Source organism: Siphateles boraxobius, unplaced genomic scaffold (genome assembly GCF_051911475.1).
Source record: "Siphateles boraxobius isolate OS27281-9 unplaced genomic scaffold, OSU_SipBor_1 26, whole genome shotgun sequence".
NCBI classification, from domain to species: Eukaryota; Metazoa; Chordata; class Actinopteri; order Cypriniformes; family Leuciscidae; genus Siphateles; species Siphateles boraxobius.
The window spans coordinates 13,177,288-13,191,475 of record NW_027508876.1 but is presented as its reverse complement, the minus strand read 5'-3'; the positions used below and the strand labels follow the sequence as shown (position 1 = coordinate 13,191,475).

At 37.1% G+C, this 14,188-nt stretch overlaps 1 protein-coding gene across 2 annotated transcripts in view; it reads left to right on the top strand.

Moving 5' to 3' along the window:
* topbp1 (DNA topoisomerase II binding protein 1) overlaps positions 1–14,188 on the top strand; it is a 27,123-nt gene extending 12,935 nt beyond the window's left edge. The window contains exons 18-29 of one of the 2 annotated variants that reach the window (XM_077244373.1): positions 6,921–7,085; positions 7,184–7,280; positions 7,380–7,575; positions 7,786–8,015; positions 8,545–8,684; positions 8,767–8,869; positions 10,599–10,762; positions 10,844–10,972; positions 11,257–11,346; positions 11,483–11,644; positions 12,785–12,946; positions 13,142–14,188. In XM_077244373.1, coding sequence (XP_077100488.1) covers positions 6,921–7,085; positions 7,184–7,280; positions 7,380–7,575; positions 7,786–8,015; positions 8,545–8,684; positions 8,767–8,869; positions 10,599–10,762; positions 10,844–10,972; positions 11,257–11,346; positions 11,483–11,644; positions 12,785–12,922 — 1,614 coding nt within the window. In that variant the 3' untranslated portion in view covers positions 12,923–12,946; positions 13,142–14,188. Of the gene's footprint in view, positions 1–6,920; positions 7,086–7,183; positions 7,281–7,379; positions 7,576–7,785; positions 8,064–8,544; positions 8,685–8,766; positions 8,870–10,598; positions 10,763–10,843; positions 10,973–11,256; positions 11,347–11,482; positions 11,645–12,784; positions 13,049–13,141 lie in introns of those variants that run through there. The other variant, XM_077244372.1, reaches the window with a different exon arrangement.

Here is a 14,188-nt window from a genome sequence, read left to right as displayed (position 1 = left end):
GGGGTGCCTTCTGGCGAGAGCAGGGGTGCCGTGTAAAAACTCCATTAAACATTTTTAAATTGCTAAAATGTGTAAAAAAAAATTAATTAATGTATCATCAATCTCGCATCGTCGGAAGCGTCTAATAACAACAAATAATGCACACAAATTTATAATAAAAAATGCAAATTATAAGTTTTCTGCGTTCGTTGAATTGCGGGGGTTCCGCATGATTTCATTCTCGTGCTTCATTCCCAGCGTCCACACATAAAGCTGCCTCTTTTTCATGGCTTGTTGCGCTTACGGTCAAATACACACGAAACATTGTCACAACGTCCGTCTTGCCGAATATTCACAAACACATCGGTTATGTCCGTGCTGCTGTCAACGGTAACGCGTGCGATTAATGTTTTTCAGTTTTACGCGTTAAAAAATATTTAAACACAATTAACGCAGCATCCGTTTTTTCTGTCCTCCTTTGGCTAGCCTTACATTATATAATCAAGTTCTTATTCATGCAAATGCTTTTAAACCATGCAACCGCGAAAAGACAAAAGAGAACGCGCTGTCTGTGAATGTCCTGCTGACACAGGACGACGCGCATCGCGTGCCAGAATCGACTTCTCTTTCGTGCTTGAACGAATAATAACACACAGTTATGCCAAAATTTCAGTTTTGTTGAGTATCGTCATGAGAGCAGTCTTAAATTAGTTAAAATCTTAAATTAGAGTTGTGAGAAGATGGGACGCGTGTGAAATAAACAAGTGCAGCAGTGACAACAGAATCAAAGAACAGGTAACAGAGAAAATTACTCACTGCTCTTGACTAAAGAACGCTTGTAACTTTAATAAGGATTCATCTATATTTTATTTATCATTTATGCAGTGAAGACTGTAAAGTGTTTAATAACTTTATTCAATTTCTGTGTATTTCCTGACATCAGTAGCAGTATTGGTATCAGTGATACTGGGCTTCATTCATAAAAAAGATGCCATTAAACAATTATTTAAAATATACTGTCTTTATGTTGTTTATACATTAATTTGGAGATTAACTGTGAAATTATTACATTATAAAATATATTAAAAACAAGCTATCTTGTGCAATTATAACAAAATTATCCCAATATAAAAACACAAATAGGCCTACACTGAGTGAGCAAACATTTAGGTGAGATTTGCAATGGTAATTGAGCAATGTTTTACTGAATTATGAATAAAAGCCTTAATTAAATATGTCATCATGTAAAGTCATCTCTGCAGAAGAAATTAATGAAATCCTAGACTTTAAATGGATGGACAAAAAAATTGATAATATTAAAAAATATCTATATGGCAGTAGGCCTATATACGGCAGTTATTCCCTGTGGTATTGAAAATCAATACATTTCAAGGTATAGTATCAAAGTAGTATCGTGACAACACTAGTGTAGGGTGCCACAAATTTTTAAAAATTTTCAAAGGGTGCCTCGACTGAAAAAAGTTTGGGAAACACTGATCTACTGCTTTTCCTGCAGTTCCTGGATGTCAACGTTGAATTTACTGTCGAATTTGAACCACTGAATTTGTGGAAGTGAATTTGCAAAGCGAAATAAAATGGACCGAAAACCGCCTGTTGAATATTATAGGTTGTATTTTTAATCAGTTTGAATATTGTGGAAGTGAAATATGAAAGGTGAATATGGATTATTGAAATTTTACTAATGAAAATGTGTTTGAAATGTTTTGAATTTAAATATTCACAGCTTAAATATTCAACCATGCTAAATTTCAGCTCATAAAAATGCAAGCCCTAAAAATACAATGCATTAAAATACAAGCAGGGTTAATGCAATGCATATTTTTTTCAAGTAGTACAATTTATTTATTTTTGGATTTTTTTGAAAAAACAAAAGGGACAATACATATTAATGAACATTTTCACAAATGAAAATATGTCAGATTATAGCCTTAGGCTAATTTCCATCTGCAATTCAACAGGCTTTTTGTTTCAAAAACATTTGGCGTTATTTTACTTCCATATTATAGGTCATGGAAATTCATCTTTTCAGTCAGTGAAAGTCAGGGAATTTGACATTTGGTTTAGAGTGGGAACCCTGACTGTCATAGCTAAGCCAGTACCGCTACGTAACGTTAGGTAGCTATATTAGGTAGCTACGTGTGCTAGTGATACATGCTTCATGAAAAAATAAATACCATCAAAATGAAAACAGCAAGATTACCTGTCCAGCAGAAATAAAGCCATCATGGAGTCACTTTTCAGCCCCTTGAGAATGAGATCCCTCAGTTGTCGCCACCGCTGGAAAGCCACGCCGATATTGACTCTCGTATGATTTCTTTATTTATCCAAAGACTTTTTGTTCACAGCCTTTACAAATACTGTCTTCCTTTTTTTAACTTGTTTGACTTCGCTGCCTCTATATGCAGGTAACGTTACTGAGAATTTTGACTGTTCTTTCTCTGCCATAATTGTTATTACTAGCTTCCGTGCCTCTTCAAACGGGTGCGCGCATTTGGGCTGCTCCTGTATCAGCAGAGGTGGTATCCATGGTAGCGAGGGAGAGTGACAGTCGCCCCAGCCAATCATTTCTTTCGTCCCGAATGGAATAATGAGCTGTGTTTATTACAGTCCTGAGAGAACTGCAGACACTCGATTTTTATAATTTCTTTTCCAGAGAACTTACATTTTAATTATGCATTGATATATAAAGACAGTTTGAAAAAATTTGGAAAAATTTATTTTTTGGGGGATTTCTACCTACAATACCTTTAAGGATGCACCAATAATACAATTGTGGCCGATACTGATGACTAGATGATAATTTTTATGTTATGGCTGGGAAAAAAAAACTAGTGTCAAAACATGATATTGTACATTATGAAAAGTGCAGTTTCATTTTGAGATCTGCTAAAGATTACAAGAAGTGTTATATTAAACTATTGTTTTTAGTGATTAAAGGAGCCGTATGTAAGAATGTGGCCAAAACTGGTACTGCAATTACTTTCAAATTACTGTAGAGCGGTGTATCCCCTCTCCCTCCTCCCTGACTCGAGGTTGCCAGATAGGCTGCAGGATACAGCAGGAACGTAGGCTGCTACAAGAAGCTTTTTCTGTTAATTATGTTTATGCTTCAAATGAGAGATGTTTTGCAAAGTAATTATATATCTCAAAAATGTACTAATGGCGATTAGTCAAATATAATCGTAAAGATGTACGCTCGTATGTGACAGTACATTGTTAGAACAGTAGCTGTTAGTCTAACTTGTAACGGTAGGTATCTGTCATTAAAGTAAGTACAAGCACAAGCCTCTGTCACTGTGTGTAACCGTTATCAACGATACAGCTATTCATTTAGCTGACGCTATAAAAAAATTCTTCAAATTCTTGTCCGTTTTCAGCCGTCTCCATCCTTCAAAGGCATCTCCTATACAGATCCTTGTTTTATTTCGGACTTTGTCACAAAGTATTTCGGATTCATAACGAGTTTTTTTTGGTTTCGTAACGTTAGACTTTTTTTATCCGATTTTGACACGTTTGTAGCTGCAGCTGTGGTAACTAGCAGAGCTGGCAACCCGGATGCCGCAACACTACTGACTTCGTGATTGGTAGATAGGTGGAGGGTGGCGCATCAGACCAAAACACAACATGACAACATCAACATCAGTTGAGGGCTGCAACTTCACTTTTTAAATGACAATATCCTGGCCGGACTACTGTTGTCAGTGATATACGTATTTGAAATGAACATGATTTCTTAATGTCCAGTGACATATCAGGGTCATTTTATGATTAATTGAAATAAATTTCTTACATACAGCTGTTTTAACTTTGAGTGTTAGATAATGGCAAAAATAATCAAAATGTGAAAATTCGGGAAATGAGCATAAACAATGAAATATGTGAACCGATAAATAAAAAATAGGCAGATTACCAATATGGTATTGATGTATTGTACATCCCCAATGGAAACAGGGCTCGACATTAAGGCTTGTCCGCTTGTCCGGGACAAGTGGATTTTTTGTAGGACAAGTAGAAGAGAAAATTAGTTGTCCGACCGGACAAGTTAAATTTCAAACAAAATAAAATGCCATGTTACTTCACGTTATGTGCCACTCGTTACGTCTATTTTACAGATTTAATTTTACAGATTTGAAACGAAGACATGTCCTGAATGTGAATGGCCTGTGAATGTCCTGAATGTGACTCGCAGAAAGACGCGCACCAGTATGATGCGCATGCACAGACCGCGCGCCAGAATACAGTTCTCTTTCGCGCTTGAACGAACATCAACACACACAATTAAGCCAAAATGTCATTTGTTGAGTATCTTCATAACACAAGAGCAGTCTTATGATGGACATAAAGAGTTGTGACTCATGAGAGAATGAGGCGCGTGTGAGATCCGCGTCTCTGTCCACAGCGGCTGCTCTTAAAGGGCCAGCTACCAATAAAGTGTTCTGTCAGTAAAGTTAATGAAAGAACAAAGGGAACAGAGAAAATTACTCACTGCTCTTGACTAAAGAACTTGTGTAGCTTTAATAAGGAGTAGTCTATATATAATTTATAATTTATGCTGCGCAGACTGTTTGATAACTTTATTCAATTTCTGTATATGTCCTACCTGTTAGACAGTTTATTTTTATCCAAACATCAATGGCTTATTGATCATTATAGGTGTTATCAATCATTTAGTTGTTATTGCTAATTTCAGAATTATCACTAATCTGTGTGTGCATTTGGTTTAGAACCAAACAAGTTGACTCATGAAACCATTTGTTTATTATATCGCAATCGCATATCACAACCGCAATATTGATCTCAATAATAGGAATATGACATTTTCCCCAAATCGTGCAGCCCTAGATAAAATTATAAATCTTTACCCGGACAAGTGACTTTTGTGCATGGACAAGTGAAACATAAATTTACTTGTCCGAAGGACAAGTGCCTCAAAAAGTTAATGTCAAGCCCTGCGAAATATAAATTATACATTTGTGTCAGAAGTTGCAGGAGCCCTTGGAGTACATCAGAAATAGAACAGGGCATCAGTTTACTGAAATCACTGATTATAATGGGTTCTGTTTACCTTTGTCCCATTGCGCCTCTCACATCTGGTGTAGACACGGTGTTATGCTCAGCAATGCTGCATTTGATCAAAAATACAGTTCAAACAGTAATACATACTGTGAAATTATTACAACTTGAAATGACATTTGAATGTGAAATTTTCTAATATGCTGATTTGATGCTCAAGAAACACAATCTTGTATTTTTCAGGATTCTTTGATGACAAGAAAGTTTTAAAAGAAGAGGATTTATGTGAAATATAAATCTTTTGTAACATTAAAAATGTCCTTACTGTCACATTTGATCAATTTCATGCAACCTTGAATAAAAGTATTAATGTCTAAAAAAATTAATATTTATAATAAATTATACATTACCCCAAGCATATGATTTTGAATATTGATATTGACTTTATTTTTAGATATACCACAATTACCATTATGTTATTGAACATTAAGCTATTGTGTTAGATGCACAATAATGATACATGACACAAAGGACAAACAAAATGCATAAATCTTTTTTGTTTTCTTAGCAAAAAGTCTAGTCTAGTGGTAGTATCTAGCTTTAAAGGGATAGTTCGGCCAAAAATGATATTTAACCCATGCATTACTCACCCTCAAGCCGTTCGAGATGCATATGTCAATCTTGTTTCAGACGAACACATTTTCAGTTATTTTAGAAAATGTCTTAGATCCTTCAGTGGATATAACGTGAAGCAATGGGGTCCACCTCCTTCAAGTCCCAAAATGTGCATACAACCTTCACAAAAGTAATCCATCCGGCTCCGACTCCGGCTCCAAACTTTATAAATGAAAATATCTGACTTCCGGCAACGATCGACGCGCGTTCACGGGTGATGGAAGTCGGCGTACGAGGTAGGACGTAGCGTAGGAACGCGCCTGTGCAGCCAGAGAGCAGAGCAAAAGTTTGCTCTGCTCTCTGGCTGTGCAGGCGCGTTCGTTCTACGTCACGACGGTTCCTATCACCCGTGAACGCGCGTCGATCGTTGCCGGAAGTCAGATATTTTCATTTATAAAGTTTTAAATATGTATATTTTTAGGAGGGTATATTAGGTTACTTTCACTTTAAGACATACAGTAATGCGTAGATTCAACACTGACGCCTCCCAAACTGTTTTTCCCCCCCAAGCTGTTTGTTCACTTAAGATATAACCTCCAAGATGGACATTTTCATATAATTGTGTGTATTTGATCGCTCAAGCGAATAAGCCTAGAAAGAGAACACAAGTCGGTACTCACATGCTGACAGGCGGCAACCTCATGCACAGAAATCTGCAGCCAGTCTGACATTTGTCAGTATGTCAGTACTGAATTGTGTTCCCTTTTGTGATATACAGCACTTTCAATAACTCTTTTTAGTAAAGCATATCATTTGGTAATTCATTCATGATTCTTGATCGCTTCGCTCGGTCCTTGGCACTTATGTGAGACGGCTGGTGAGAAAGTTTTGCTTTCACTGTTTCACACTGACATAATGTGCACAACATCTGTATCCTTGTGAAAATAATGCATTACAACTTAAATTGGGGATAATTCAATTAGATAATTATTTTTCATTTATTTAATTATCAATTATTTTGCTGTGAAATGGCGAATTATCTAGGATTGCATAAAATTATTTTTTTCATTAGGTGACATTCCGGTCCCACCACGCAGTGTTTATTTTGTTCATTGTACGATGTCACCTGTTGTATAAGGTACAAAATAAAAATAAATGTAAAAAAATATATATTTATTTTTTCATTTTGCAATTTATTCAGCCATCGTGGAATCGCAAAAATATGGAGTGACTGTAAAGCATTGTGAAAAGTTTTGAGATTTCATTAAATTCATTGTCTATCCCAATTTCAGTGTGCAGATGAGCAGAAGCACATGTCGGAGTCGCTCTACCCTTTCACTTTCAACCCTAAAATGAGCCTTACCATGAGTCAGATGGCAGATTGCACTCAGAGGTCACCTCCCCCTACCACCCCCCGCACCAGACTCAGGGTGTTCACAGAGAATGAGGAGACCGGGGTGAGGGATTAATAACTGCATTAGCATACTCTTCAATCCACACATATTATTAAGCTTATTAAGCAGTTTTTTATCAAAACAAAATTTTTTTTTTCAAGCTTGGCCCTAATGACGACATAACAGACATCTCGACTCCTCAGCGAGTCAGTGTGGGAGAGCCTGAGAAAGATCAGACCCTGAGCAATGAGAGAAAAAGTGAGTCATCTTTAAAGATGCGTCTGATTTATGTGTTAGATCTCTGTTTGCTCAAATTCACAACTTATTTTCTCACCTTTTTTCTTATCCCTCCCTTAGATATTACAGAAGCATTGGAGATGAGAGAGAATCTTCAAAGGCAGCTTCAGGAGATCATGTCTGCCACTAAACTGACCAGCGGTCGTCGAGGCTCCTCGCGGTTGGCCAGAACAGGTTCAGGGGGGCAGGGCTCACCCCACACCCCGGACAGCCTGGGGCGAATGGGTAGACGGAGCCGCAATTTAGAGGCCATACGGTATTAAAGCAAGACTTCCCAGTGTACTCTCTCTGATCCCATCTGTGTCTCAACGCTTGTAGCATCTGAGAGAATACAGCAGAGTTTTCTAGGGAGTTTAGTTCTGCGTCCTGTTCACCTGCATCAGATGCTGGTCATCAGCAAGGCTCACTTTTTGCTTTGTGAAGTTGCGTTTTTAAGTTGCATGTTATAACATTTGTGTTTTGGCAGGATGTCACGTCAAGTGGATGTGGACCTGAACACAGAGCCGTCTCAGAGTGAGCAAATCGTGTGGGATGATCCCACAGCACGAGAGGAGAGAGCTAAACTGGCCGATAACCTGCAGTGGCCTGGAAGCCCCTCCCAGCACTCCGAACCTCTAGCCCTCGTCCCGCTGCCCCCCTGTGACCACACGGCCAATGGCAGGGACTCCATGACTGACTCTGAACTGGTGGAAATGGGTATGCAAGGTTTTGCATTTGAAAAAAGTGTTCAAAAGTTAGGAGTTGGTAAGATATTTGTTTTGATGTTTTTGAAGTCTCTTATGCTCAGCAAGGCTGAATTTATTTGATAAAAAATCCAGTAAAATCAGTAATATTGTGAAATATTACAATTTAAAACAACTGTCTATTTTAGTATATTTTAAAATGTAAATTATTCCTGTGATGGCAAAGCTGAATTTTCAGCATCATTACTCCAGTTTTCTGTCACATGATCCTTCAGAAATCATTCTAATATGCTGATTTGGTAGAAAGGAACATTTTCATATTATTATCAGTGTTGAAAATGGTTGTACTCCTTAATATTTTGTGGAAATCATGATGCACTTTTTCAGTCACTTTTGATAAATTGAATGTGTCCATGCTGAAAAACAGTATTATTTATTTATTTATTTATTTATTTTAAACCGTTTGAACGGTAGAGTTGTGTGAGGAAGTGAAAGTACAATATAAATGTTCTGAATGATTCAACTCTTCTGACCCTTTCTAGCCGCATTTGAAGTCATTGATGCACAACTGAAGCCAAAGGTGACCCCGCCTCGAGTCGTCACGCTACAAAACCCTGAAACACCTGAAGCTCCTAGTATTGCTTTCCCCATTTCTAAAACTGCAGCTGCTCCCCTTCCACCGGTACACATACACCGATCCATGGACAGCAGTTCTAATTATTTTTATTTAAATCTGATCTAGCTCAATCTCTGTTTCTCAACAGATTGAAGATGAGGACGAGGTGAAGAAGGATCCTCCACGATTCCTACTGTCTTCATTGAATCCACAGGAACGCATTGACTACAGCCATCTCATAGAGGAGCTAGGTCAGTACACAATAAAACTTAGTGTTTCCTGTTTTTCTTTCACTGGGTGACTTCATAATGTCTGTCAGTGTACCACACTGCATTGTATTTAATTTAGGGATGTGTAAACAACCATTTCAATCTTCTAGTCAGCCCGCCTGGTCTTAGGGTGCTTTCACACCGGCAGTTTAGTTCAAAACGGGGCACGGTTCACGTGAAAAATTGGGTGCTCACTTATTCAGAAAGTAAAGTAACCGGCGCATGTATTTTAGCCAATGCCTACGTCATTAGTTCAAAAAAAGGGATTACAGCGATTGTGATTTACTGTGGATATGAGCATAAGTGAGTGTGCAGTGCACATAGTAAGTGCAATCGGAGCGGCTAATGAATGGCTCGCAATCCATAGTAGTATTTAATAAAAAAAACACAATATATAGACCAAAGTCCTTCTTTCTATCACGTACCGTGCACATTTGTGATGTAAGATGAATGCAAAAGCACCAGGGTTTGATAGAAAGTTGAGTGTGAAACCGGAACAATGCTGCGGGGGGAGCCGGGAACAATTGGATTTGGACTGTATTAAACATGCCCAGTATGAAAGCCCCCTTAGAGACCCTCAAAACAAGTCACCTTTATTTATATAGCGCTTAAAACAATACAGATTGTTTCAAAGCAGCACTTTACAGTGACAGGAAAATAATGATTCCATGGTGCTGAACAGAAGCAGCTCTAAAAAGACAAAAGTAAACCGTCATTATTCAGCTGAAGTCAGTTCAGTGTTGCTTTAGTTCAGTTCATCAATTATGAAATGAGATCAATTCATCTATAAAGCATTCAGTTCAGTTCTCATCCAATAGTGTCAGTGCATTCAAGTCAATAATATTGGCGAATATTACCCTCTGTATAATTGGGCTGTTGAAAAGTTCCGATTAGGTCTTTTAAACTATGTGTGGCAGCGCATAATGGAATGGGAAAGAACGCAGGGGTGCGCTTTGATGTTTTCAAAGTTTGACAGTTTTTATTTTTTTATTGTCAAAATCTGTCATTTGTGGCTGAAAGATGGCACAAGACAGTGTAATGGCCAAAGAAATTCATCTCGATTTGAAATGTTTTTTAAGAGCATTTTACCATGAAAACTCTCAAACTAATTACAAAACCATGCTAATTATAGAACTGTCCCAAATATAAAAAGCAAAAAACAAAATTCTTACTTGTTAATATTTTATCCAGTAACTTAATGCATTTAACATTTATGTTACAGAATATGTCTTTTTCAAAGAAATGCTACTCTTTTGAACGTTATATTCATCAAAGAGTCAAAATTCCGAGCAAAGATTGTTTCACAGTTTCCACAAAATTATTAAGCAGAACAACTGTTTTCAACATTGTTAAAACAAATCATCTTGAATACATTAGATCAGCATATTAAACTGATTTCTGAAGGATCATGTGACTCAAGACTGGAGTAATGACTACTGAAAATTCAGCTTAAAAATATAATAAAATAGAAAACGGTTATTTTAAATTGTAATAATATTTCGCAATATTACTGTTTTACTGTATTATAAATGCAGCCTTTGTGAGCAAAAGAGGCGTTTTTTACAAAACATTATTACTATGTCTTTTTTATAGATTAAAAAAGCAAAAAACAACCTCACGATTAGTTGGTTGTTGGACATTCCAATTGTTGTATCTTATCCCTAACTGAATTTCTGTTATTTGATGCACCTTGTATGTGTTACATGTGCAGGTGGTGTTGTGCTGGAGAAGCAGAGTTTTGACCCCAGCTGCACTCACGTGGTTGTAGGTTATCCTCTGCGCAATGAGAAGTATCTGGCCGCCATGGCAGCGGGCAAGTGGATCCTTCACCGCTCATACCTGGAGGCCTGCCGTGCAGAAGGACACTTCATAAAGGTGTGTGTCTGCGTTTGTGTTCCACGTCTTTCACTCATGATCGCAGTTGATGTTCATGTCCTGTGTGTGTGTGTGTGTTAGGAGGAGCAGTATGAGTGGGGCAGCAGCTCTATACTGGACGCTCTGCCGTCCATCAACTCTCAGCAGAAGAGACTGGCACTGGCAGCCATGCGATGGAGGATGACGCTACATGGCGTCTCAAACAAAGAGGTACACTTATATATATATATATATATGTATATATATGTATATGTGTGTGTGTGTGTGTGTGTGTGTGTGTGTGTGTGTGTGTGTGTGTGTGTGTGTGTGTGTGTGTGTGTGTGTGTGTGTGTGTGTGTGTGTGTGTGTGTGTGTGTGTGTGTGTGTGTGTGTGTGTGTGTGTGTGTGTGTGTGTGTGTGTGTGTGTGTGTGTGTGTGTGTGTGTGTGTGTGTGTGTGTGTGTATGGATGAACCTGCAAGTACATGGTGCAGTGCCTGATGCTGTTGATGTGCAGGGAGCTTTTGGTGGCTGGACTGTGATGCTAAATATTGACCAGGCCAGAGATGCTGGATTCAGGCGGCTGCTACAGTCTGGGGGAGCCAAGGTCTGTTGTCTTTTGTCATATTGTCATATTCCAGATTTAAAATATTGGTTTTCTATGACATTACAGGCAGTCGTTGCTATTTCCCGCCTCTGTATTGTTTCTTTGTCCTGTATTAACCCTCTTTTTTTCTGTATAGGTGTTACCAGACCCTTCTCCCTCGCTGTTTCAAGAGACCACACACCTGTTTGTGGATTTCAGTCGGTTAAAACCGGGTGATGTCAGAGTGGACATCAGTGAGGCTGCAGCTCAGGGGGTCAAATGCCTAAAACCAGAGTATATTGCTGATTACCTCATGCAGGTGACAGGATGATTTTTATTTTATTTGTATTAAGTGCTTGTTTGTAGGGCTGCACAATTTGGCACAAAAATTAGGTGTGTAATTATCAATTTAATTCTGAAATAATAATTTTAAGGTGTCATTGTTACTGTGTAAGTTATATTGTATACTTCAATATATTGAAGTACTGAGTAATATTAAGAAACTGCATGTACTTACTATAGGGTTAAGATAGGATTAGGGTTTGGTTGAGGGTTAGTTGCATGTAATGCATAATTTACTGTTATTACTATGGTAACATATCTAACAAGGACACTTTAAAATAAAGTGTTACTGGATAGTTTACCCAAAAAATTATAATTTTGTCCTCATTTACTCAACTTTGTTGTTCCAAACCTGTATGAGTTTCTTTCTTCTGTTCAACACAAAATATATTTCATAGAAAGTTGCTAACCAGACAGTTGACAGCACCCATTGAATTCCATATGTTTTTTTTTCCAACTATGGAAGTCAATGGGTGCCGTCATCTGTTTGGTTACCAACCTTCTTTAAAATATCTTCTTTTGTGTTCAACAGAAGAAAGAAACTCCTTTTATTTAACAGTAATATTATTATTATGTTTATTATAATATTACAATTACCAAATTAAAACAAATAAAATAAGAATGACTATTGTAACATTTTACAAAAATCTATAAAAATAAAGTATTTAAGAAATATAATAATTTTATTTTGCAGTACAACTGTAGAATTTCAATACTAATATATATCACTGTCTTCATTTTCTGAAGTTAAACCACTGAGCTTCTCATTCAAAGGTTTTTTTATTGAATTACAACTTTGCAAAAACAATTACTGTACGATGGAATATACTAAACCACTGAGCTTCTCTTTAGTTGCAAGTTTGTGAAGACTGTTGGCCCATGTTGCCTTCACAAATGTATAGTGACCCAAACTCTGCCATGAGCGATTTTGGTTTTATGTCGATTAATAATGCAGCCCTATTACACCTGACATTTAATGTACCAGAAGCAATAATGTGGAAATTTGATCACAGTAATTACTTGTTCTGTTCAGTTCTGAAATGGTTGTTGAGGCAACAAGTTATATGATTTAATAACTTTATAAAGTAAAGTATAAAAAAAGTTGTTGTTTTTTCAGGAGCCATCTCCTTCATTGGACGCTTACTATCTTCCTGGTGTAGCTGCAGATGATCTAGAGAAGGTTCAAGATACATCTTCACGCAAACGGAAAGCATCTGGCGACGTGTCCACATTGAAGAAGAGTCGTGTGAGATGAAACCGTCCTATTTCATGCTCAAACGTAGTGTATTTAATATGTATTTAATTCATTTTATTCATATTACATTGTAAGAATAAGAATTTGTCTGTTGTGTCAATAAAAAATAAATTCATAATGTAAAAATTAGAAGAAATTATTATTATTATTATTTTAAAGATTTCACCAGAAATCCAATTTAAACAGAATTTCACAGCTTTCATTTTTGTTTTATGCTAGACATCTCTGGACTGACTCGGATGTACTACCACTTTCTGCCCTGCAGAGGGAGCAATCTTCATATAATTTGACTTATTGATCATTTTAGCCATATATGTAGTGCCTATTACATAAAAATGTTTTCACACCCTCAAATTCACGGACTAGTACTATATAAATATAGTTAGAAAGTTTCCAATTATCTGGCAGCCAAAAATATATAAGACAGGTGGACTAATTGGACAGTAGGAAAAGATCACTATAATGTATCATATAATACAGTCTGTTGCATGTAATTCTGTTTAAAAGTGATTTGTAATTGAGTTTATCACTTATGTTCAGTGAATCCCATGATTACCTGATCAAGTGTAACAAGTAATTACATTTACTCAAGATGTTGTTTACAGTTCGTGTTTGACCCCTGGTGTAACGCTTTCTTACGAAAGACTTCGGAATCTTCTGTGTCCACAGCAACCGTTCTGTTACTAATGGCAACAAGTGCATGTTTTTTTTGTTTTTTGACTTATGTCATAGAACCAATTCATATAGTTATTTCTTGGTCAGATACTTATTACTTTATTGAGCTTTCAGTTCTATTCTTATAGTAACAATAGTGTTAATAATTTAAACCCATTACTAGTCTTTTTACCCTGTAAGTAACAGATTACTTATTATCTTTTTACACTGTAGTTTGTGTCCAACTTTGTGACATCAAAAACACATTCACTTTATGCCATAACTGGATTTGCTTGAAAAGTCTAGTGGCCTGTATGGGCATGTAAATGATTTACCCTGGCCATGGCTAAGCCTGCCACCAACCGATTACTGAGACCGGGGGGTTAAACCACAGTCTGAAAGCCATCGGATTACGAAGCTGGATCCCCCATTTGTCACAGAGGGTGGTGATAGGGGATGGGGAAGGGGGAAGGGGGAAAGCCTGTTCTGAATGCCTGTTAGTCTTCTGAACACATATCTGCTATCACCTTTTATGTGACTGCACTGCACATGTTTCTACCTTTGTGTTTCTTGCTTCCGTCCTGAATGAGTAATTAAATGTGCAGTAAATTA